Source organism: Paramisgurnus dabryanus, chromosome 24 (genome assembly GCF_030506205.2).
Source record: "Paramisgurnus dabryanus chromosome 24, PD_genome_1.1, whole genome shotgun sequence".
Lineage (NCBI taxonomy): Eukaryota > Metazoa > Chordata > Actinopteri > Cypriniformes > Cobitidae > Paramisgurnus > Paramisgurnus dabryanus.
In genome coordinates this window covers 14,675,262-14,700,229 of record NC_133360.1, presented here as the reverse complement: position 1 = coordinate 14,700,229, position 24,968 = coordinate 14,675,262, and the positions used below count along the sequence as shown (strand labels likewise).

At 35.9% G+C, this 24,968-nt stretch overlaps 3 protein-coding genes, 1 long non-coding RNA gene and 1 other non-coding gene across 8 annotated transcripts in view; 1 reads left to right on the top strand and 4 right to left on the bottom strand.

Annotated features, from left to right (window-relative positions):
- The window catches only part of unc13a (unc-13 homolog A (C. elegans)), a 54,879-nt gene extending 52,723 nt beyond the window's left edge, over positions 1 to 2,156 (bottom strand). The window contains exon 1 of the mRNA XM_065246538.2: positions 1,841 to 2,156. Coding sequence (XP_065102610.1) covers positions 1,841 to 1,862 — 22 coding nt within the window. The 5' untranslated portion in view covers positions 1,863 to 2,156. The remainder of the gene's footprint in view (positions 1 to 1,840) is intronic.
- Positions 2,157 to 4,486: 2,330 nt separating this feature from the next.
- On the bottom strand, positions 4,487 to 9,696 carry hmg20b (high mobility group 20B). Of its 2 annotated transcripts, none has more exons than XM_065246537.1 (9): positions 9,561 to 9,696; positions 7,659 to 7,746; positions 7,304 to 7,528; positions 7,069 to 7,189; positions 6,196 to 6,251; positions 5,993 to 6,059; positions 5,697 to 5,912; positions 5,477 to 5,609; positions 4,487 to 5,198 (listed from the first exon to the last, which is right to left on the bottom strand). In XM_065246537.1, the coding sequence occupies exons 2-9, from the start codon at positions 7,734 to 7,736 to the stop codon at positions 5,186 to 5,188; spliced, it is 909 nt and encodes a 302-aa protein (XP_065102609.1). In that variant the 5' UTR covers positions 7,737 to 7,746; positions 9,561 to 9,696; the 3' UTR covers positions 4,487 to 5,185. The 2 variants fall into 2 exon arrangements, with proteins under 2 accessions (XP_065102609.1, XP_065102608.1); XM_065246536.1 differs by lacking the exon at positions 9,561 to 9,696 and adding an exon at positions 8,269 to 8,367.
- On the top strand, positions 9,500 to 20,366 carry btbd2a (BTB (POZ) domain containing 2a). 3 transcript variants are annotated; one of them, XM_065246527.1, is made up of 9 exons: positions 9,500 to 10,032; positions 10,517 to 10,636; positions 12,611 to 12,767; positions 12,935 to 13,040; positions 13,141 to 13,338; positions 13,478 to 13,670; positions 13,792 to 13,879; positions 18,514 to 18,660; positions 19,472 to 20,366. In XM_065246527.1, the coding sequence occupies exons 1-9, from the start codon at positions 9,515 to 9,517 to the stop codon at positions 19,631 to 19,633; spliced, it is 1,689 nt and encodes a 562-aa protein (XP_065102599.1). In that variant the 5' UTR covers positions 9,500 to 9,514; the 3' UTR covers positions 19,634 to 20,366. The 3 variants fall into 3 exon arrangements, with proteins under 3 accessions (XP_065102599.1, XP_065102598.1, XP_065102600.1); XM_065246526.1 differs by having other exon boundaries at positions 9,500 to 10,122; XM_065246528.2 differs by lacking the exon at positions 10,517 to 10,636 and having other exon boundaries at positions 9,569 to 10,032.
- A 495-nt stretch (positions 20,367 to 20,861) lies between these two features.
- Positions 20,862 to 23,095, bottom strand: LOC135728570 (uncharacterized). The gene is made up of 4 exons (XR_010525619.2): positions 23,008 to 23,095; positions 22,079 to 22,287; positions 21,758 to 21,933; positions 20,862 to 21,531 (listed from the first exon to the last, which is right to left on the bottom strand). It is a non-coding gene; the product is annotated as an uncharacterized lncRNA (long non-coding RNA).
- Positions 21,619 to 21,686, bottom strand: LOC135729693 (small nucleolar RNA SNORD37). The gene has a single exon (XR_010525736.1). It is a non-coding gene; the product is annotated as a small nucleolar RNA SNORD37 (small nucleolar RNA).
- Positions 23,096 to 24,968: the final 1,873 nt, after the last annotated feature.

Sequence of the window (24,968 nt, the reverse complement as noted above, 5' to 3'; positions counted from 1 at the left end):
TATGGTTCTACATGGCACTATGTGGTTCTACACAGGTGCTTCACAGGTGCTTAAACGGTGCTATATGGCACTAAAAACGGTTCTTCTATGATTACAAGCAAAGAACCACTTTTGGTGCTATATAGCACCATTTTTTTAGAGTGTAGTTAATTAGCATAGTAGTCTAATTAATATAATACAATTTACTATGATAAATAATATTACAATACACCATATTTACTACAGTTTATCAATTCACTATTGTTAATACTACACTACACTACAGTTTACCATAGTAAATATTAAAGTTTACTATAGTATTTACTAGTTTATTAATTTACTAATTAGTGTTGTAACCTAACAATCCTGCAATGCACTTACACTTAAAAAGTGTATTATTCAACCAGGTTGTTTCAACACAAAATGCTGGGTGGTTTTAACCCATTATTGGGTCAAATATTAAATTTTCTGTGTTAACCCAACAGCTGGGTTGAAAATAACCCAGTATTTTATTAAGTGTGTACCCTTATGCCTATATGCACATAAAATGTTGATGAATACAAAAAGGAAGAAATCATAAAAATGCACTGCAAGTAATGTTGATATGACATTCAAGCCCGTAAGATTATGTGGTGATTTAAAGAAAAAATCTTTTGTTTAATGCATCGTTCCAAGGATGCTCCAGTGTTAAAAATCAACATTCAAAAGTCTTTATTTGAAATTTCTTTACATAGTACCTGTATCTGATCCTTTTGTGTATATGTGACCCTGGACCACAAAACCAGTCATAAGTAGAACAGGTATATTTGTAGCAATAGCCAAAAATAGATTTTATGGATCAAATTATTGATTATTTTATGCCAAAAATCATTAGGAAATTAAGATCAAAAATGTATTCATCATTAGTAATGTGTTGCTAAGGACTTCATTTGGACAACTTAAAGGCGATTTTCTTAATATTAAGATTTTTGCACCCTCAGATTCCAGATTTTCAAACCGTTTTTTTACCAAATATTGTCATATCCTAACAAACCATAAATCAATGGAAAGCTTATTTATTCAGCTTTCATGTGATGTATACATCTCAATTTAAAAAAGACCCCTTATGAATGGTTTCGTGGTCCATATGATAGACCTCATGTATTGTACAAATAACATTTCCGAGAAGAAAACATGTAATATTGATAATCACAAATGTTTTGAACTCATTCTATGCTGTTTTATCAATCTACTGTAAACGTGGTTATAAATAGATGTATTATACATCAAAGCAGATCCCACCTGAGCAGAGGATCAAACTAATGCTGCATCTGAAGAGAACACAACACACCCCTGAATTTAACTGCCATTTAAGGAATGAACTACTGGGCGGATTCAATTCACTGATCTTGGTTTGAATGAAATTTATAAAGTCTCTTTATCCTTTATACAAAACATGCATGTACATGAGGAAATACAGACTAGTAAAATGGGCAACAAGCACGGAAGCGGCACTCCTATCTCGACCCCTCACATCTGCGTGACATTTCGACCAAACGGTTCATGAGTAAATACATTTACACTAGTAATTAACATCAACTTAACTAATATTAATTCGCTCACTAGCCAAATGTTAGGTTGTTTCAACAGACTTTTTGGGTAAAATACGGACAAAGCCAACCATTGTATTTAGTTATCTAGAAAATGTCCAACCATTGGACTGTCGTGCATTCAAATCATTAGGCTACAGAAAAATTTAGATTAAAACAGTATTCTCTTAATTTTAAAATTGCTAGAGATTTATAAGTAACACAAGTACATGCATACACATCCAACAGCTGACTGTCAGTAACGCATCAATGCATGAAATAAATGCACTTACCTCCAACACACAGCAGTGACATCTCTCCCTACAAATATAATCACTCACGCGAATATTATCTGTACGTTAGTCCACCAAATGAAACTCTTATTGATGTATTGAGATTTTTTCTGTTGGGTAACCTCCCCCCTTCAGCACACTACTCCAAAAATATACAAATATAACAGCTTTTTCTTTCGATGTCTACGGTGAATTAAATCCGAGTGTGTTTGTATGTCGCCCTCTCGGTGTAAAAGGCTGTTAATCGGGCGTTTCGTGATTATTAGCGCTGGTTTTCAGCTGCTGGTAACGCGACGCGCAGCCATCTTGTTCAGCACCGCCGCCGCGAGGACAGCTACTACAGTGACGTCACGGCACTGGCTGTGCACGCGAGCGGTGTCGTGAGACCGGCAGAGCACGCGGAAGACACTCCCTTTCTTTAATTCCATTTTATAAATGACTTCATAGTTATTCATAAAACTTTTGGAACAAACTGAGCATTAAAAAGACTTCTTTTTTATTCTTTTAATGTATTTCCATTTTTCGTCCGATACGTTTTTATGCGGCATCACACATAAAAAGACTTTAGTATTCTTTTGTATTTTATTATAAAAATCCTAGACAATAGTTTTTTAACCTTACCATATTAAATATTGAAGTGTCTCATATTTTTTTTACTATCAATTATCAATTTACTATATCTATTCTATTCAGTACAGTAGTAGCCCAATTAATTATTTATAGTAAATATCACAGTATACTACAGTATTTGCTAGTTTAACAGTTCACTATAGTAGTACTGTAAATATAGCAAAAAATGCAAAATACTATAGGAAACATTAACAGTGCAGCAATCATTTCAATATACAACAATTTACTTTAGTAAACAGGTCATTCTACAGAAATGTCAATTTTCTGTCCCTATAACCTTTACAGAAATATTACACTTGAAACGCCCTTTAGGGTTACACATTTTTTTATATTTTAAAATGAAACAATATGTTATTTGAACAATTACACCTTGTTGAGCCATCATTTTAGCAATGTTTGATTTTTATTAATTAATTAGATTCCAAGCACCACAGAAGTGCTCGTCCTACAGTCACAGGAAAATGCTTTATTTTGAGATCAAAAACAGTGTTTTCTTCCATTTAAAATACAATAATGGGTCAATAACTATGAAATATATGATGTAAATTACATTAAAAGACAAAATGCTAAATAAATATAAAATATATAATAAAGTAGTCCCTTGGAGTTGTGTCACTGGTGTTACCGTTTAATAAAAAAGCTCTTATTTTTAAATCAAAATCACACTGATGAGATCACTCGACTTTCTACTTTCAATTTCCTGGAGATCTATGCAGAGACGCCCATATAACTCCACTGTCTCTTTTCAGTTATCAGAAATCTTCTCATTTATCTCATGATTTCATATGAAGCTTTTCGTTTAAGTCACTGGTATGACCTCCTTTATTGTTTGGGAATTGCAAAAAACTAGAATACAGATGGATTAAACTACTTAATTTAGTGAATATACAATGATTGACAACATGTGGTTTGATACTTTGCAGCAGAAATGTTGTAAAATTCAGTTTTCATGAAAATTGTCACTGGTGTTACCTTCCTTATGGGTAGTGATTTCTGACTGGTGATTTGTTGTGTCACTGGTGTTTTTTTTTCTTTCACATTAAATAAAATCTTTCACATGTGACATGATGATACATTTTAATTCATTGAATTCTGCTACAATTAAGAATTAACATTTAAAGCTGAAAAAATAAAAAAATAATATTTCATAAACGCCTTTAATATTGCTGAAGAAGTAAGGTAACACCAGTGACAAAAAAGGTCTATGCAGTCTTGAAGTAAATGCACACAAAAAATAAAAAATCATTAAGCTGTCATTTATGTGTACTTATAAAGTCAAAGAGTAATCTAATAATGTGGTCTAAGTTTAAATGTTAGAAAAATAAATACATTTTAAGACATCTTGCCATACCAAAAGTGGACGTTTCTGTAGAATGACCCAAATACCAAAGTATACAACCGTATTTACCTTCATTTATCAATTCACAATTACTCTACAGAATACCATAAAATATAGTTATTACTATAATACACCACAATTTACTAGTTTGTTATAGTCAATATTTAAATATACAACAGTATCCATGTGATTTAATAAAAGCGTTTCATCAATCATTTTTGATAGAAAAAAGGGTCCTAAAAACCCACAACAAGGGTCTTGAACAGGTCTAAAACACTTGCCATTGACATATCAGGTTCACACTTTATGGCTGTCCTAATTTTGGGATAACTCTTTAAACAAAATGTCAATAACAAGCATCAGGCATCCTGCAATATCTTGTGTGTTTAGAGCTTCAGACCCCAGACAGAAAATAAACACATGCATATTTATGTTAAACATTTATGCAGTTTTACACCATTTAGATGAATAGATGAAGCTTCTTAAATGTGAATTTAAAAAAATGTGCACGTAGATAAACAACTCATTTCTAATACAATAGAGTTTGCTTTTTTTGTGATGTGGTCCATGCTACCATCTATTGGATGAGTATGATATCTACTGAATAATGTAGAGTGTGTATCCACATACTTGTAGGATCCCAAAACATCTTTAAATAAAAGAAAGGAAAAACAGCCAATTGTTGCCAGATTTTATTTTCTTCAACATCTTTTTTTGCTTGAAAAACATATTTTCCATATTTAAAAAAATCAATCATGAATTCATTCCAGTACATCATCACTTTAACAAAGTAAACACCTGAACTATTTTAATGCTAAAATGTCTCCATATTTGTTCAGCAAAATTTAATTTTAGGGAACACAGCCAAAATCAACATCTATATTTTATAGAACATATTGCTAATTGCAATATTTATAGTGGAAAACATGGCACAAAAATATATTGTTTTGCAATGCACATAACTGTGCAACATGGGTTCAGGTCATTGAATATAAAATACTACACTTTCACATTTCATTACAACTTGTTAGTAAAGAGGATATTACATAGCAAACAGTTTAGCATGCCTTTAAACCATTATGTCCATGGTCCTACACAGACTCCATGCAGGATCCCTTGAGCAGCTATAAGTATATATATATAAAAAAAACGCAATAACAGAATGTTCTAATAGATGATTAATGCAAATGTATTTAAAATTTGCCAGCACCCGCGTAACAAATTAGCTCAAAGATGAGCTACACTTTTAAATGTGCAGTTAAACTGTATTGCACTATTACACCTTGGCTGAGCCTTTGTCAATGGTTCCTGGCCTTTCAAAGGCTTTGGTCAAACCGGATGGAGAACTCATAAATCACAGCACACTGTAGATGTGTTCAAAGCTTCTCACTGGTGGATAACAAAGATGAAATATGTTATTAAGACATAAAAAAAAGGTAAAAACATTGCCACACACTTGCTTTACAGATTAATTTTTCCCTGTCCTATAAAGAACCAATGCGATGTAAGAGTGAAACAGTGACACAAAGGCACAAATGTTTAGTTAAAATACTAAAGCTAGCTTATCTATCATGATATGCAACAACACTGTCATTTGGGACATCAAATAAAATGTCCCATAGTCCTTCCTGACTTTTACCCAATATCGAACTGGGGCTATATCTTACCTGTCAAGGTGAGCGAGGAGCTCTTGTAGCTTCACAACTAGACCACGATGCTCGTGGGGTCTAGTCTCTAAAACATTACTCAAGCGACCCAGGTACGAGTCTAGAGATCCAACAGAAGGTGTCTCACCCGTGCCTTAAAAAGAAAACAATCAATCTGTCAAGCTACTAATATTATTTAAATAAAAGCCACTAGTATATGAGACAACTGTATGACACTGACCTGGTAAGGGCACAGTGGCCAGGCTGCTGACCAGTGAGTGTTTTATTGTCTGTAGATGGCGCTGTAGAGCTTGTGTGCGGAGTTCATCCTGGCCAAGTTCTGCTTCCAGTCGCTCTTTAGCGCTGAACATGTCGGCAATGTGCTTTTGCAGCACCGCGTTCTGCTCCTCGAACTCCACGTTAGCTTTACGCAGTCGTCGTAGTTCTGCTTCTCGAGCTGAGGATTTTGGTTATTTGATAAGAAAACAGCTTTTGACACTCATACATATTGCTCGTACTTTAACATGCCTAACTTACCTTTGTTTTGGTCTAGAAATTCTTCTGTGAAAATAGGGACATCAAATCTGGTGGAGAGGTCTGAGCTCTGAAAGAAAGTTATGAAAATAATGCATTACAATACTAAAGGTTGGTATTTACATTTAGCAGATGGTTTTATCCAAAGTGACTTACAAATAAAGAACAAGATCTACAGTATCTATAGCTCGACCTTTGGTACTTACCTTAAAACCTGCTGATCCAGAACTGCTAGCATTGATTATGACAGACGTCACCTCCTCTGTTAAAAAAAAGTTTTAGAAAACAATTGCACTTACAATTCAAAACAGTACATAATGCACAAAACACTTTATAAACACATGCTTTCCTTAAAACATAATAACAGATAGAAAACATACAGGCAATAGGTTTTACATGCACTCATTAAGTTATTAAAGGGACACTCCACTTTTTCTAAAAATATGCCAATTTTCTAGCTCCCCTAGAGTTAAACACTTGATTTTTACCGTTTTGGAATCTATTCAGCCGATCTCTGGGTCTGGCGGTATCATTTTTAGCATAGCTTAGCATAATCCATTGAATCAGATTAGACCATTAACATTGCACAAAAAAATAACCAAAGAGTTACTATATTTTACGCAGTGCCCGAAAATAGTCCCCTACTATCGAAAGGAACCAAGGGGACTATTTTCGGGCAGTGCGTAATATCACAACGCCTGCTGCAGCCATGTTACATCAGCAAAGTCCTTGATTATTACGCCAGAATAAGAGTATAGTTCCTAGCCTTTAAATTTTCCGTTGGTCTTAGTACACGTTGTAACTACAGAAGAGTCAAGTTTTAAATAAGAAAAATATCTAAACTCTTTGGTTATTTTTTAGCGCGATGCTAATGGTCTAATCAGATTCAATGGATTATGCTAAGCTATGCTAAAAGTGGTACCTCCAGACCCAAAGATCGGCTGAATGGATTCCAAAATGGTGAAAATCAAATGTTTAACTCTAGGGGAGCTGGAAAATTAGCATATTTCCAAAAAAGTGGAGTGTCCCTTTAAAAACAAAAGAGGACGCCACATGAACAACATATAGAGTACAAGCACCTCTTTTAATTCTCTTGTCTTGAACTTTAGCGCACGTGATCTGATACGCCTCACTCTTCTGATACTCCTTGAGGTCTCGTGCATACTGCATTTTGTCCCTTTCTGCTTCATCTAGGTAGCGCTAAAAACAATAAGTAGTAAAATATAATCAGTGAATAAAAGCATTATAGATAAAATCAATTTTAAACAAAGTAAATGCATTTCATGCATATCCCATTAGCAAAATTAGTAGTACCTGTTTGTCATGAGTGGCTAGGCGGCTCCATTCAGCACCGAGTCTCTTAGTAATTTCGGGAAAGGGGAGATCAGGGTGCAGAGCACGGATATGTTCCCGTCTTTCATTCAGGAAACGCACGTATCCAGTAACCGGAGCCTTGGGTCCATTAGGCAACACCTTCTTTCTCTTTTTACCTTTTGGCCAGCCTCGCTTCTTAACGGGCTGAGCGGATGATGGGCTGTTCTGTAAAAAAAATGTATATACATCAGATTGAACATGTTGACCACTCTATTAAACATTTCTGTTGTATATTTGTGTATTTTGTGACATATGATAGATGAGGTTATTGATTTCAAAGGAGCTTTAATCTTACCTCTTCCTGCCCTGAGTCAATGTTTTGGGAATCTTTAGATGCAGGTGCATCACTCTGCTCTTGCTTAACACCACCCATAACAAAGACCCTTGAAAATACAAAACCATGTCATATTTCAATTCGTATTTTAATTTATCTTTTTGCATAAAGAAAATGCATTACTTAATATAAATTATTACAATGTCTTGCAATCATTTTTATTTCATTTTATTTTGTATTTAGAGAAAATTTGTCTAAATTTAAAGTATTTTAAAACTGTAGAAAACATTTCTATGCATCAAGGGAGCGAACAAAAAGTTGTCTATATAGGCAGCTCACCCCATTTTGACACACGGGCACTATAATCGATGGTTATGTTAATTAATACGTGTTTTGTTATCCGATAAAATGTATTAGACGATGCATTTTAAAACACGCGTGTATTATAATGTTGAATACTGGATAATAGCCAATTATTATTAGCATAGGTGGCTAACTAGCCTCTGTTTAAGCTCAAATGAATTAAACAAATCGCGTCTTTATTTGCAATAGCTGTATACATTTGTATATATTGGTGACTATTTGTATTTTAATATAGTGCGCGCTATTTATAAACAACATTTCGACTTACCTAAATTATTGCCTGTTTTCGTAACTCAAACGCTAGCTTATGTGCAAACGTTGGTTTGATGGACAGTTCCCTGATGATTTTGATTGGTTTGTGCGATTTAGTAGGCGGGGCGAACGGCATGCGGTTTATTTGCATGACGGGAAATAAAGTTATGATGGTGAATTACATTTTTAGGATGTTTCTTTATAAAACTGTGCAAGAGTAACAATAGTTATTTTACCGTTTAGTATTTTATTTTCTTAAATTATATTCAACAATATTATTCAAGCCAGTGATTATGGAATAAACATATTATAATGATATTATGAAGTAATTCACACACCATTATGTCATATTTTGCATGCAAACTCTATTTCCCTTGATCAATTTTTTTTTTTAGTATGGTATGTATGCAAATTTTTACAGGATTTTATATGTGTAAGGCCAGTCTCTGCGAATAATTTATTTCATACCTGACCTAAATAAACATAAATTCTTATCAAAATCTAAATTTCTGCTGGGTTTTTAATTACGGCAATACACACCAAATACAAAATGAACCAAACTTCCTTTGCAAATAGACTTTTTGCACAATACAATGCTTCGGTTATGTTCGGCTTCATGCGCTATGACATCAGAGTACCGCGAGAGCGATTAAAAAGCATTGGTTTTAATTCGCTCTCGCGGTACTTTAATACCATAAAATAGTCAGTCTGCGCAGCGTCGCACGATGTCAAATATATATCTTGTGTATTTGAAAGTGAGTTTAAAAGCTTAAATATTTATATATTAGGAATAATGAGCATTAATAATACGAAAATACATACTTACAACATAGATCCATAGTAGTTGTATTTAAAAAAAATATTGTTTTTAATAAAAAAAAGTAATTCATCACAATTAACACAAAGTAACAGATAAAAAATGCGCTAACAACTTGACTGATTAGTTGTTAATAGGAACGAATATAAATCTATTTATATTAACTACATCTCTCATGTGGCTTATCTGTTTTTTTGTCATGTTTGACCTGTTGAAATGTTGCTCTATTATCCTACATCAATAACACCTCCAAAAAGTACAATTTAAACGAACACCTGCATCTTCTCCAAAGTATTTTAGAGAATAAATATAAAATAAATAAATACATAATTTAATCATTTAAATACATATTATAATTAAAATAAATATTCAGGAGGGCAAAGATAAATAAAAGAGGCTCTCATTCTCTCGTGGAAAGTCAGTCATTTGGCCAGTATTTCTGGTTATGCGCTGTTGTGTATGTTTACTCCAGTCAAGCCTGCAGTGCTCACCATCCAAGATGGCTGCGGGTGAAAGCAATACCCGATCCTCGTGTCTAAACTTGTCCAATTCGGGTCCGCTGGGCAACGCACCACCGAGCAACGGCACCCACTCTTCCCCCGCGAGTAACGGGGGATCGGCGGGTGCAAATAGCGGAATGAACCGGAGCGCGGGGAATACGAACCCTAGGTCGGGCCCGGAAAACGGCGGAGGCGCCGATTCCGCGGTGAGATGCGCGCCGAGCACCCAGAACCCTCCGCGGCAGGCTGCCGGTCAGAGCGCCGCGGCGGCACACGGTGCGACTGCGGGCGCTGCGTCAAATATGACGGCGACATCATCATCGTCATCCTCTTCATCATCCTCCACCGCTTCTGATGCGTCCGCCGCCGCCGTTTCTTCGCTTCCCAGCAGCCCGGCTTCAGTTTTGGTGTATCGAGAGCCGGTCTACAATTGGCAAGCGACAAAAAGTACAGTGAAAGAAAGGTTTGCCTTTTTGTTTAACAACGAAGTGTTAAGTGACGTCCATTTTTTGGTTGGGAAGGGAATGGGAGTGCAGCGCATCCCAGCCCACAGGTAGGGATGAATAGCGGTATGTTTATTATTATTTTTTAGTCATTTTTTATTCTTATGTGTATTGCAACAATGCAAGCTAATGGATGTAGTGTATACTGCTGGCTTGGCAAAACACATAAAAATATTATTATTAGACGTATTGTATGCATTTATAGCTTAATTTTAATTATGCATTCTGAATAAATGCATTTTGTAGCTTCATTGTAAAATATGCATCACAATAGCTTAATGCATTTTGTAATTTAATGCATTCAAAATAAATAGTTTTATTGTATTGTATCAGTTGCGGTCGATTAAAATACAAACCACAAAAGGCATTTGTGTGGCAAAAATAAAGCCACATTAAAGCATCAAATGCCGATATTTAAAGTCGGATCCCGTTGCTCTTCCGCAGATTTGCTCTCGCTGTGGGAAGCGCCGTGTTTGATGCCATGTTCAACGGTGGCATGGCCACAACGTCCACCGAAATTGAGCTCCCAGACGTGGAACCGGCTGCATTTCTAGCCCTTCTCAAGTAAGAATGGGCCGCTTAATGCTCTATATACTGCTGTCCTGTGTGTTGACCCCTCTCATAATGTCCTTCATGTGCCCTCTGCCATTGAGCTGCAAGAAGTCAGCTGGCACGTGCAGAGAAGTGTGCCATTATTGTAACAGTGTTTCCTGCCAGAATGCCATGCAGTTACTAATCTTGCTGGAAAGGCACTAATGAACAAAGCATCTATATTAAAGCAGTGGCAGCCGGTGACTTCTTTTTCGGGGACGCACGATGCGAAGCTCGTCGCAACATGTATGTAGCCTGTCATGTTTGTGACACGTCATTTCAAAATATGTATTCAGTGCATCATGTGAGAATGCGTGATGTCAAAATATGAGCCTGCTGCAGACGTTTCCAAAGGGCTTATGATAAAAGAGACGCTCACGTTTGCCAGATTCTTCTTTAATGTCATGTGTAAGAGTTTAGGATTGAGTTTTGCGAGTATATCGTGAACGTGAGTGTCTCTTTTATCATAAATCCTTTCGGCGTGTGTGCAGCAGGCACGTATTTTGACAAGAGGCATGATGCACATGGTTCGCTCCGAACACATATTTTGAATTTGCGCCCCTCAGAAGAGAACTCACCGGCCGCCACTGATTAAAAACTCTAAAAGTTTAGCAATTTTTTTATAACTAAGGTGGCTTTTGCTTTATCAGTAGCAGGTATTGTGGCAGGTTATGAACAAGAGATGCACTGATTTATTTATTTCAGTTTTATCCATAAGGATTTTAACGAACACTTGGTTGATACCGATATCACTTATATGCAGTGTTGGGAGTAACGCATTACAAGTAACTTCTTAAATGTACACAATATACACATTAATATTTGAGTTACTTTTTCAAAAAAAGTAATGCAAGTTACTTTTTAGTTTTATTAATTCGATAAAAAAATTATGTACTGAATTAAACTAAACGTAGTCACATTATGCACTCTATGCGTACACGCCTGTGTGGGAACAGTTTCTGAGTCAGAAACTGAGATGGCAGGCCAGAGCTCAACATTTGATGAAATATGCAATTTCTGAATGTAAATCTTTTCAGTCATAAAAACCCTGCAAGGCCTGAAAGAGATCAAGCCTCAGCCAAGAAAAAGTAACGCAAAAGTAACTAAAAAGTAACGTAAGCATTACTTTCCATGAAATGTAACTAAGTAATGCAATTAGTTACTTTTTTTGGGAGTAACTTAATATTGTAATGCATTACTTTTAAAAGTAACTTTCCCCAATGCTGCCTATATGATTTACAATATTTTTCCGGCGCACGTCCGACAAAGAAACTACATTTTGTATGACTTTAATTTACTGTTTTATATTAATATTAATAGATGTATTAACCTTGATTCCCTCGATTCACACTGGTAGGCTCGTAATATTGATTTATAATATGAGCTTTCTGTACAATTTTTTATATATTTAAATTGACATGTAATTATTTCTTAAATATATATTTGCATCCGTGTGTATTTTATATATATTTATATATACATAATTATTATACACAGTGCACACACATATGATATAAACAAAAACTTTTATTTTGCAAATGATTAGTTGCGTTTAGATGTTATTCACCCCTTAAGATATGTAACGTAACCTGCAATTTCATCTATTAAACACTAACAGATGGGGCAGTATAGAGGTGAAAGTTACAGATTGTAGCTGTAAATCAGCAGATAAATATCTGCAGCTTATACACTGGTGCATCTTTAGTTACAAAATTATATTATTCATAAGTGTACCCAACAAGAACCTTAAAATGTTCTAGATGTTTTGAGATGAATTAATAACAAATCTCAAACAAACCCCTAAACATAGAATGGTAAAGTTTATAGTATATAAATATATCAAAATATATATCTACTATTCAGCTATCTACCTGACAGTTAAGATATTTGTCTTTTTGTCTCTCTATCAGTTTATAATTCTGCTTTGTTTGTCTTTATATAATTTAGATTTCTATACTCGGACGAAGTGCAGATTGGACCGGAGACCGTTATGACCACACTATACACCGCTAAAAAGTACGCAGTGCCCGCTCTGGAAGCCCACTGCGTCGAGTTCCTGAAGAAAAATCTACGCGCTGACAATGCGTTCATGTTGCTTACCCAGGTAACCGCAGGGGTTCAAATCACCAACACATCGAGCACAGAACGCATCTATGTTCAATCCCCACGTTTGACAGCTCGCTTTAAAATCCTTGCAACCTAGCCTCAAGCCCATAAAGTTGGATTGTTGTTGCGCGGGCTATTTTAGTAAACACTTCTTTCTGCTTTCAGGCACGGCTTTTCGACGAGCCCCAGCTGGCCAGTCTCTGCTTAGAAAATATTGACAAAAACACAGCGGACGCGCTGGCTGCCGAGGGCTTTACAGATGTCGACCTCGGTATTGCTTTTACAAAGCTCACCTACTGAGACCAAGCATCAGGTGTTCAAAAATCATCAAATAATACAAATCAGAAAATGTAATGTTTTCTCCTGTGCAGATACTCTTGTGGCCGTCCTGGAGAGAGACACGCTGGGCGTACGGGAAGTCCGTCTATTCGGTGCTGCCGTCCGTTGGGCGGAAGCCGAGACCCAAAGACAGCAATTACAGCCGACTCCGGAAAACAAGCGCAGGGTGTTGGGAAAAGCACTTACACTTATTCGCTTCCCTCTTATGACTATTGAAGAGTTTGCAGCAGGTAGTTTTCATAAACTATAAATCTCTTTTGTGTTTTATCTCACTGATCTCTTTAATTTATAATGAAACCGTCCATTCGTCCAGTTTTGTTGTATTACACTTCATTATTTTTTAAACAACTTAAACTTTGTGTGTGACAGGCCCAGCACAGTCTGGTATACTCACAGATCGAGAGGTGGTCAGTTTATTCCTACATTTTACCGTCAATCCAAAACCTCACGTAGAGTTTATCGACCGACCTCGCTGTTGCCTCCGGGGAAAAGAGTGCAGCATCACGCGCTTCAGTCAGGTTGAGAGCCGTTGGGGCTACAGTGGAACCAGCGACCGGATCAGGTGAGTTCATTTTGTAAAGCATTTTCTTGAGAAAGTGGCCGCGACAGAACATGCAGAGATACTTTAGACATGTTTTGTTGATGCATGTGAACTCAAAGTAATGCTTGATTTGAAATCTTAGGTTTTCTGTGAACCGACGAATATTTGTGGTAGGATTTGGGCTCTATGGCTCCATACATGGTCCAACTGACTATCAGGTCAACATTCAGGTGAGAATTGTTCGTGCCTAAGGTAGGGATGCATTGAATGTTCGGCAACCAAAACTATTCGTCCAAAAATAGTAAAAATGCATCTTTATTGGAAACTTCTAAATGCTTCCACACTGCCGACATGTTTGTTTACTCTACGCTAGGGCTGAGCCGATCCACTTTTTCTATAACCAATACGAATTGTTTTTGAGTGGACATACGACTGAGCAAATAAATAGTTCAAGTACATTTTACTTAATTGCGCAAACTGTCACAACATGAAAGACTTTTTAATCAGATGTTTAAAATACGGCTTGTGTGTGTGTGTGTGTATGTATGACATATTTAATTCACGCTACTCCAGTGTTAGGGATGGGAATTGATAAGAATTTAATGATTCCGATTCCATTATCGATGTTGCTTATCAATCCGATTCCTTATCGATTCTCTTATCGATTCTCATTGGGTGAGGGAAGAAGTACAAATTTGTATGTTTGTATTAACTCGCTTTAATATCTGTTCAGAAGACACAGAACATAGTATACACACATTATGTGTAGCAACCTCATGAACAAACTTAAAAGTAGGTGAGCTACTTCTTAAAGTAAAGTCCAGGGACCTATAGTCTAGGGCAGTGTTTCTCAACCAGTAAATGTGATAGGACTAGGAATTAATAAAACAGAACTAGACTGACATAAAACCTGCAACTTTTGGTCATGCATGCATTTGTTATTTTCTTTTAAAGACATGATGCTGGACAAAATACAGCAAATAAACCTACCGAAATGCAGAGGCATCTACTGTTGCAAACGGATGCAAACCCTTTACCACAAACTTAGTCACTGCTCGGCAGAGGGGGACACTACTTGAGTATTTTAGTTTCATTTTCCAAGCATCTGTGCTTTATCAGAGTGTTGTCTTGGAAAAAAATTACTTTACTAACAAATGTTCACTACATTCTAAAGCACAGAATCATACTGTGTATTTATATTGCATATTAAAATTAATTTAATACATAATTACATAAAAATTGTGTACTTTTACTTTTCTTGAGTAAAAGTACTTTTTACTTAAGTAAAAGTAAAAAACATTACTAGATTTTTAATGTACTTAAATATTAAATATAAACCAAAAACTTGAAATTATGAAATGTAGTGGAGTTACAATTATGATAATATTTGGAATGTATGTTTTCAAAAAAATACAAAAACACTGATTAAATACAAATACTTGAAAATGTACTTTTAAGTAGAAATACTTAAGTAGTGTCCGCCTCTACTGCTCTGTGAAATGTGTTTATCATCGCCTCGGTCATTTTATTCCTCCCTGCCTCTGTAAACGGAGTAGCTAGAGGTCCACGAGAGATACTTTCTGCAGCCTCTGAGCCAGTGTGAGAGCCAGCCAGACTCTGGCCGTCAGCAATTTGATGGACAATGACACCGGATATTATCCGTATAGTAAAAGTTTACATAATGAAATGGCGCTCACATTAACATTAACACATTACCTTCTGCATTAATAACAGATGGCGTCCCGTTAGCTCTGCTGGTGCTTGACTCACTGGTGTTGTTGTGTATAGTGTATCAAACACGCGACAGTCCTGCAACGCGACCGTATTGTCTTATGTTCGCGTGAAATATAAGTTACTGATTCAACTGTTTCAGTGTTTCGCGAAGCCTCGCTCTGCCCACCACAAAATATAACCAAACTTTGGATCGTTCTGCCTCGATGCAATGTTTGCTGCGTTCTAAACCAAAACAACACAGCGTGTGTGTGACGTCATTTGCAACGAGCGGAACCGATAAGCGGAATCGTTAAGCAGGCATGCTTACGGTTCAAAGGAATCGATTCACTGGGAACCGGTTCTTAAGTAGAACCGGTTCTCGATTCCCATCCCTATCCAGTGTATTAACTCGGCGAGCACCAAACCATTCAGTTTTTGTTACCTTAAATATCTTCATATATGCATTTGTTTTTCGCATAAGGCTGTTGAATATATTAGGAAGATTTTGAATATAGTGTATAATAACATTTATGGTGCTTTTATAATAGTTTGACTTTTCTGTAGCATGACAGTAACAACCACAAGTAACGCACAGTATTGGATTTGGATCAGCCCCGTTTTTCCGATACCCGATCCAGCAAAAAAGGTCCGGATCGACCTGATATCCGATCCAAAGTATTGGATCGGCCCACCCCTACTCTACGCTGCTTGATATTTGATCGAAATGTTTTTGTCCGGTGAAATTTATTTTGTCTTTTTGCGTATTTAAGTCAGCTTGTAGAGCAGGGCTAGTCAACTGGCGGCACGTGGCCCAAATGCGGCCCTCCAATCATCTATATCCGGCCCGCCGGTCATCTTCGTCTGATATAAAATCAGCGTGGTTACTTTTACCTTTTCACTGTACATGACAAATGACGGATGAAAAAACGGAAAGAGAATCAGAAATAGGCTGCGTGGGATGCCAAACATCTGCGGGTGCGTAATTATCGGATCCAGTTTGAGCTTTGGACACAACATGCATAACCACCTTGGGTGTGCATTATTTTCTTATAATTCAATGGCCCATCGTCAATTATTCCTTACTAAATACATACGTAGATTAAAGGCTCTTGCCTTGACGGATTTAAGATTCAATTGAAATTTCATTACGACTGCCACTAGGGGACAAACTCTGACCATCGTGTGTCTGGATGTAGTGTACAATTAAAAAGCGGTTTAGCCTATATATCTTTAAAATATAAAAAAAACAGGAAGTGCAATTTTAGTCATTAGGGGAAGACTGACTTTATGTTGTGAATATTTGAAATATTACAATTTATGAAAGTTACCCTGCTATAAACAAAAGAAGTTTAAGAGCACCTCATGTGTTATACATGCGTTATGTACACTTGCAATTTTTTGTGCAATGTTCATAGTTGAACTATTAAAATTTGGTTCTAGCAATGTTAAACTGCATTTGTTTTTAAACTTTTAAAAAAGAAAATATGAGTCTTCAGTAATTAAAAGGCAAATTACTGGATACAAGAAGTGTGCATGTTTTTTTTATTTATGACCTATAACAAAAAGTAACAAAAACAACATGCGTTACAACATATATAATAATAATAATAATAATAATAATAATAATATATATAATAGTTCAAAGTAAAAAATATAAAAGGTAAAAATGGGGTAAAAGTTTGGCCCGCATCATATTTACAATTTTAAAATCTGGCACTCGAAGAAGAGTAGTTGAATACCCCCTTTATAGAGGAAAGTCAAAACCGTTTTTTATCAGTTCATTTTGTAAAAAAGTTGTATTTACAAAGAATAGTTAATAAAATAATAGTTTTTTGAGGAAAAGAAGTTGCATCAAATCTTTCAAAAATATTCAAAAGTAACTAAAGTTTTGTTTGAAGCACTTAGGGGGCGTGCAAACCAAAGCTTTAACGCCCACGGCCGGTGTATGTTTTCAATTGTTTCTAAAGGAAGCTCTGTGATTTTCGAAAAAAGCCAGCAGCCAGCGTCGCTGACAGTGGTTTTTCCGCGCTCAGTGCCAAGAGATGAAAAATATTCAACTTTGGGTGAAAAAGTCAGCTCGTCAATGTCAGTTCTCACACGGCCATCCAGTCACAGTGAAGGAGGGGCGGGACGAATATCACAACAACCAACCGGCACACCGTACAACGACTGATAAACAAAGCAGGAGTATCACAGCAACCAAAGCGCTCAGCTGAAGAAAGCTGGCGCTCAGCTCAGCTGCGTTCAAAAGCTTTGGTGTGGACATGTTAGAAGCATGTCAACTATTGTGTTCTTATAGACCAATTGTTATAGCATAGCATTCACATCCGCAGTGCAAAGATCAGAGTTTCATTACACATACTGATAAAACAAAATATGTCTTTTATGCACTTCGACCAATGTATAAAAGTAACCGTATTGCTAACTAAAACAAACTTAAGTCGAAAAAAAACTAAATTATGTTTGTTAATTGGAATCCAGTAAAATACACATTTTATTTAAAAAAAACTTCTGAAATGTTGCCTTAGCAAACTACTGAAATAACCTAATATAATTAATGAAAGCAAAATAAAACCTAAACTAAAACTGAAATAAAAATTACATTTAACTAAAATTAGAAATATATTAGTTTAAAAAAGCATTAATAAAAAGCTAATAAAATGACACAAGCTCATAGCCAAGTTAATAAAAAATGTAAAATTTACATGAACACAAAAAAATAAAAACTTTTTCTTAAAATATTAATACACTTAAAGGCGGGGTGCATGATTTTTGAAAAACATTTTGGAAAAGGGAATCGGGCCGACTACCAAAACACACTTGTAGCCAATCAGCAGTAAGGGGCGTGTCTACTAACCAATATCATTGCCTGGGTTGCGTATGTGTGGGGCGGGTCTATCAAAAGAAGGTCCAGATTCTATTGTGGTAGGGGTGTGTTTGTTTAGGTGATTTCAAATGTCAACATTGGCTTTCAGAGATCGCTGGACGACTGTTCCTCTTGTTTCTTCAAAACATCTTTGAAATACGTAGGCCAAAATAAAATGTAGCAAGAATCAGTTTTTCTTCCAAATCAAAAGTCTGGGTGCATAAATGATTGTTTTTTTTATTATTAAAATTGATTGATAATTGTGAATGTTTTTCTCTGCTGTAGATCATACATACAGACAGCAACACAGTTCTGGGTCAGAACGATACAGGCTTCAGTTGTGATGGAACGGCCAGTACATTTAGAGTTATGTTCAAGGAGCCTGTGGAAATTCTCCCCAGTGTCAACTACATCGCCTGCGCTACGCTAAAGGTAAAACATGACCGCATGTAATCAAATTTGGAGATTTGTGGCTTTTAGTGTATGAATATTAGCTTTGCTATATAGTAGTGTACTTTTAAAAGCTTGAGCAATAAATTAAGTCCATTTCTTTTGGATTTAAGAAATATATAGATGATCTCATCAGGCACTTGTGGGCTTATACAAGATTTTGTTAAATGAAAACCCAGCAAAAAGGGACATATCATGCATTTAAGTGCTATAATTAGGTCTCCAGTGCTTTTATCATCCTACAAAATGTGAAAAAGATCAACCCAGTAAACCATTCTCTCAGACTGCAAGCTTGTGAAAAAATAGGTCATGGAAATCTGGCTCCCTTTGTGATGTCAGAAGGGGATAATACCGCCCCTTAATCTGCACTATCCAATCACAGCCCTGCTATTAGTGCAGAGATCAGATCATTTGCATTTAAAAGGACACACCAAAAAAACATACTTTGTACGTACTCTGGAGACACCAAAGATTTATTTTACACTTTTAAAAAGTCTTGTGAAATATCCCCTTATTTTTGTATTTTACGATTTTCTACATAAAATCATCCTACGTAATGTAAAGAATGTTGTGAGAAAATATAACCTTGATATCTTTGATATAGAATAAGATCATGTCAAAGATTGTAATCAAACAGACAGGGTCACATATGTCAGAAATAATTTTTTTGTAAGCTTTTAATATAACAGTTTAACGTCCAATGAATAATCTCTATATACACGCACGTGTGAATTGTTTTATCATTCATATTTCATGAATTATACATGAATCTGATCAGTCGATGATTTTGCAGGGACCAGACTCTCATTACGGAACCAAGGGGATGCGCAAAGTCACCCACGAAGCCCCGGCGACCGGCACCAAGACCTGTTTCACATTCTGCTACGCTGCAGGAAACAACAACGGCACTTCAGTAGAAGACGGACAAATCCCAGAAGTCATCTTCTATACATAATGACCATATGAAAACCCAAAGACTCTTACATTGCATTTTGTGGCCAATTCACCGGTCTCCCATAGACCGGGGCCAAATACTGATCTCTCATTTCTAAAGTCTTTTGTTTCTATTTGAGCATGGAGAATTCAGTCGTTTCAAAGTGTACTTAGTGTACAGATTTAATTCCTACCCGAGTAGCACACATCATAGTGAAACCTTGATGTTAAGACGAGCCTGTTTCACTGCTATAGGTCATCGCTACAGGTACAGTGCTCCATATCTTCGGCATTAGTTTGTTGGAAACTATTTTTGGTCCCACCTTTGACCCTCGATTGTTAAATGCGTACCAATCCTTCAAATTGCACCAATGCACTTCTGACCCAGACGTAAGAGCCCGTTCTCCGAGCAGGTTTGGGAAGGTACACTACATTTAGATTAATTGTTAAAGGGACTGTTATGTACCCATTACGAGTGGCCTGCACCCTTTGATGGAGGTTTTTGCCGTTTACCGTAGTTGCCCTTTTTATTGAGCAAAAGCTCATACAGAAGCTCTAAAATATTGACGTCAGCGAAATACTGAACACGTTTCTATTGTCAATTCACAATATTGTTTTCTTGAGATATGTTGATCAGAGGTGATAAGGAAACAGCTTGATGAATGTATCAATGCTTACCTTTGTAAGCGCTGTAAATATGTTCGTGTCTTGTTTGTGTGTTTCATTAAAAGTCTGCAGACCTAGTTTGAATATAAGTGGATGAGACTATTCAGCATGCAAAATACCAGTGAACTGGATTTTTATGTTTGCGCATGCAAAATGCTGTGGTGGGTGGTTGCTTTTTGGTCCTAGTAAAAAAAACAACCCACCCCAAAGTTTCAAGTCCCTCTTTTTTTTCTATCATAGCTTGAAAAAAATTTATCATTGCTTTAGCCATACAAAATTGGGTCTTACCTAAATTAAATACTTATTCCAGCATAAATGGCCTTGTTTCAACATTGTTACATTCAGTTGCATCACCTTAACCAACTCTATAATAGGTCATGAAAGTATGAAACAAAACAAGCATTGTGAACTACATTTAAAATGCATTGCAGCCTCAGTGTTAAAGAAATGTTTATCTTGCAAGGTGATACAAACATACAGGACTTTAACAACAAGCACATCCATACTAGGTACTTCTATGGTGAACCTAATTACCATTATAAATTAACAGCTAAACCAGTTACCTAGTTAAAACAGAGACAGGGTATTGTTGATCATGACTGGTTTATTCATACATTTTGACAAACCTTACCACTTGTTTAACAAAGATTGCAGTATAGATATATACTAGTACAGAATAGCTGCATCCCATAGTATACAAGATATGTACACAGCACATAAACTGTAGAGGGTATGCATGTGACGCCCCCTTCGGCAAAAGTGACTGCGGTTATGCCCACTGAGTGGCAAAAGAATGTGTGTACGGTGTGAAATCAGCAACAACAAGGGGAAAACGCGTCGAAATGGTAAAAAGATGTTGTGCGATTGACTGTACTAACAGATTTAACAAAAATTCGGAGCTATCATTTTACAGGCTGCTAAAAAAGAAAACACAGAAAGGAGAAGTAAATGAATCATCCATGCCAACATCCACTGGTGGGTTGACAAGTTGCTAGGGTCACTATCAAGTCCAACTCAATTTAATGTTTGCTGATAATTGTCAGTTATACTGACGCTAGAACAGCTAGCCATTTTGCTAAATCTTCTGCCACTCAACAGGACGAGCTCCGGCATGGTCACGTGGAAAAGTGACGTCAGTGCATACCCTCTATATAGATATAAATATAAACAGAGCTGCACTTCTTTGCACCAGTGTTTAAAATGCACTATTGAAGCTTTAGCAGTGTCGTCTTCAAAGTTCATAGCATCAAACACCTGCAAAAACACATTAAAAAGGTTATCACACCGAAACAAAACGCACAAAAAACACAAATGACATAATAAGACTTGCCTAGCCATTTATATCAGACTGAAGTTTATCATCACATGACAATCAGGTCAAAGTGAAGAATGTTTAAATCATCATTAAATGGCTCAAGAAGCTTTTTAAAATGCTCATAAGATGCACTTGTGCAATATTTAATATAAAATTTCTGCTCACCTTAAACACAGGTTGCAGAATTTACAATGCATCATCCAATCTCTCCAAAACTCCACTTTCTCATCACGTCATCCATCCTCCACCTTGGCAGCACACCTCTTCACAAACATCTCTGCAAACGGTTTCAGGGTGACGGTCCATCTGTGCAAAGCCAGTGGTACAGATGACAGGTCAATCTAAAAAAAAAGTCAGATGACTTATACAAGAGTGTTGTGTAACTTTGGGACCTTCAGTCTTATTCTAATGACTTAAGAATAAGGGTTAGGAATATGTCCGCTAATATGTTATGAAATATCTTTGACAAAGACATGAGGAACTCACCATGATGTTGACCATGTGTCTCATCTTATCCATAATGACGTTGAAATTCTCAATGATATGATGGAAGGCCTGGTACAGCTATTAAGGGTCCAACTTTAACCCCAGCACAGCATCTTGAATTTTGTTCATCTTAAGTATGGGATTCATCCATAGGCCGATGGTCTGTCTGAGTACAGTCTTGCAATGATGATTTCACGAGACTGGTCTGCCTAAGGAGATAGAAAAAATCCACTTAGAAATCCTATTTTATTTTTTTTTAATTAAAACAAGAGTTTATTTAAAAAGCAACATTAATGTAGAAACACTCGAGCCTGGTTTTACATGTGGTTAAGGTGTCTATGAAATATGCAGCTTAGCTTGATGCAAACATGTTTTTCCATTGAAACATAACTCCTCCCCCTCTTTAAATAATTTATATATTTATAATAGAACCTGATAAGGCTGAATTGCAGAATGACGTCATAAAAATCATTAATCCTTATTGGCTGAAGTGAGAGACTGTAACTTTTAAATGCTTGCATCTATCATTACGATAACGATATAATGTTACAGGTGATTAGTTTTTTTTTTATACCAAAGTTAAACTTTTACAGTAACTGTGTGACTGTATGTAAACTTAATAGTCGTGGCTAGGAGGCATTTAACAATACAAGAATTTAAATGCACAATTCCCTATTAAGATAGTTTATAAAATGTAACAAATAAGGAGAATCGACATTTCATTAAACTTTATTTAATCAACAAACGCCACTTAAAGAGACATTATTTGGTAAAATTTTATGAAGCACAGATAAACACACAAGACTTGCCATACCGGCACCTCATCTGTAATGTGGTTTAAACTAACCCAAACCATAAAATAGCAATTAATATCTACTTTTGGCGTTTTATATAATGCACAAAGTACAAACAATCTTAAATCAACTTACCATTTTAGCAGATGTTTAAGGATTTAGCTGAACGGGGAACCCACTATCCAACGTTCACGCTGCGCAGGAAAGGACGAGAGAGGCCGATTACATCACCACGCTTGAATATAAGGCGTGGTTGACTACGCAGACAAATCATCGTATGACATCAAATTAACGCGAGAGCGAGTTATTTCTCAAACTGAAGGCTGCATCCTTCAGAGGCCGCATTTACAGGCTGTATACTTATTTCAGAATATTAACAATTATAAACTTCACTCTTATAATTAGTTAAAAGTAAATTGTGGTAATGTGCTTATGACTTGCGAATGTAATGCTCAGTTAACTAAAATAAACCAGGCTTGATGACGTATGAAGCCTACATATGCGACCTCCGAAGAATGCAGCCTTCCGTTTGAAAAACGTCGCTCAAAGGTAAAATGGGCCAGAAAAAAATTACCGGACATGCCAATTATCAGAAAACCAGAGGCGGACACTACTTGAGTATTTTAAGTAAATAATGGGAAAAATGTACTTTACTAAAAAATGTTCACTACATTCTAAAGCATAGAATCATACTGTGTATTTCTTTTAATATTGCATATTAAAATTGATTTAATACCTAATTACTCAAAATTGTGTACTTTTACTTTTCTTGAGTAAAAATACAAAAGTACTTTTTACTTAAGTAAAAGTAAAAAAAGTAGATGTTTAATGTACTTAAATGTTAAATATAAACCCAAAAACTTGAAATTATGAAATGTAGTGGAGTAAAAATTATGATAATATGCTTTGGAATGTATGTTTTCCAAAGAAAAACACTGATAAAATACGACTACTTAAAAATTTACTTTTATATAGAAAGTAAAAATACTTAAGTAGTGTCCGCTTTTGCAGAAAACAATTTTTTTTATTTTAAAATAAAGTTCCAAACTAAGTATGTATATGTGCTTTTAAACTTTTTCCTACTAAAGCATTTATTTGTTATAAACAGAAAATTGTAAAGTTACATTTAAAGTTGTTTTACTAAACATAATCTTCTAATGCTATAACAAAATACATTAAAATAAAATGGCCTATTTTACCTGAAAGTTAGTGGCCAGCACCTAAAACTGTATTTTTTATAAATTTTATTATTAGCATACATAGCTTATTATTTGAGATTTGACTTATTTTACTCTGATATCGTATTGATTCGTTTCCCATTAAGTCATGTTGCGTTCACCTTAGCAGACATATATCAATAAAAGCATTTCAAACAGATAAAAAGACCCTTGTGGTAATGATGTTAATACCTGGTGGCCCATTTCAGCTAAAATCACCACTGTTTTAGAAATTATTTGTCGGTTTTTCATTGCTTAAATATAAAAGAAACATAAAAAGTTGTCCTAATTATACAATAAAGCAACAATTCGCCCAGCAGATGGCACCGTATCTCTAACTTCACATAGTTTCTATTTTCATTACAGTATTTACTCAGTTTTACTTCTCATGTTGTTTTGACCAAGTTTCCATGGAATTGTGGGTAAAGAAGGTGACCCAGGTGCACTGATGTGGTGTCATAAATCTTAGTCATCATGAGATTCAATTCAATCTAACCAATCCTCTTATTGGTCTTCTAGAAGAGCACTTATGTTATTGCATGACCCATCACCATCATCAGGAGACAACTGGGGAACATTGTCCTGGGCCATATGATGATAAAGGGGCCACTATGTTACACCTACTGAGGCTGAGGGACAGGGGTTTCACCCCCATACATTTTTTGTCCTACGTCTACTAATTGTTGTTCTACATAGGTTGTAAAAACAAGTCTTTATTTTGTAAACTTTTATTCCAACATTTGCGCAGAATGTTGTTTGCCTTCCAACTGTGCCATCCACTTGAACTAAATATATATATATCAGCACCTCACACAGTTTGACTCCGGGCACACACTTGCTTCGAAGCCAAGGGCATTAGAGAAACGTAAAACATGCCAT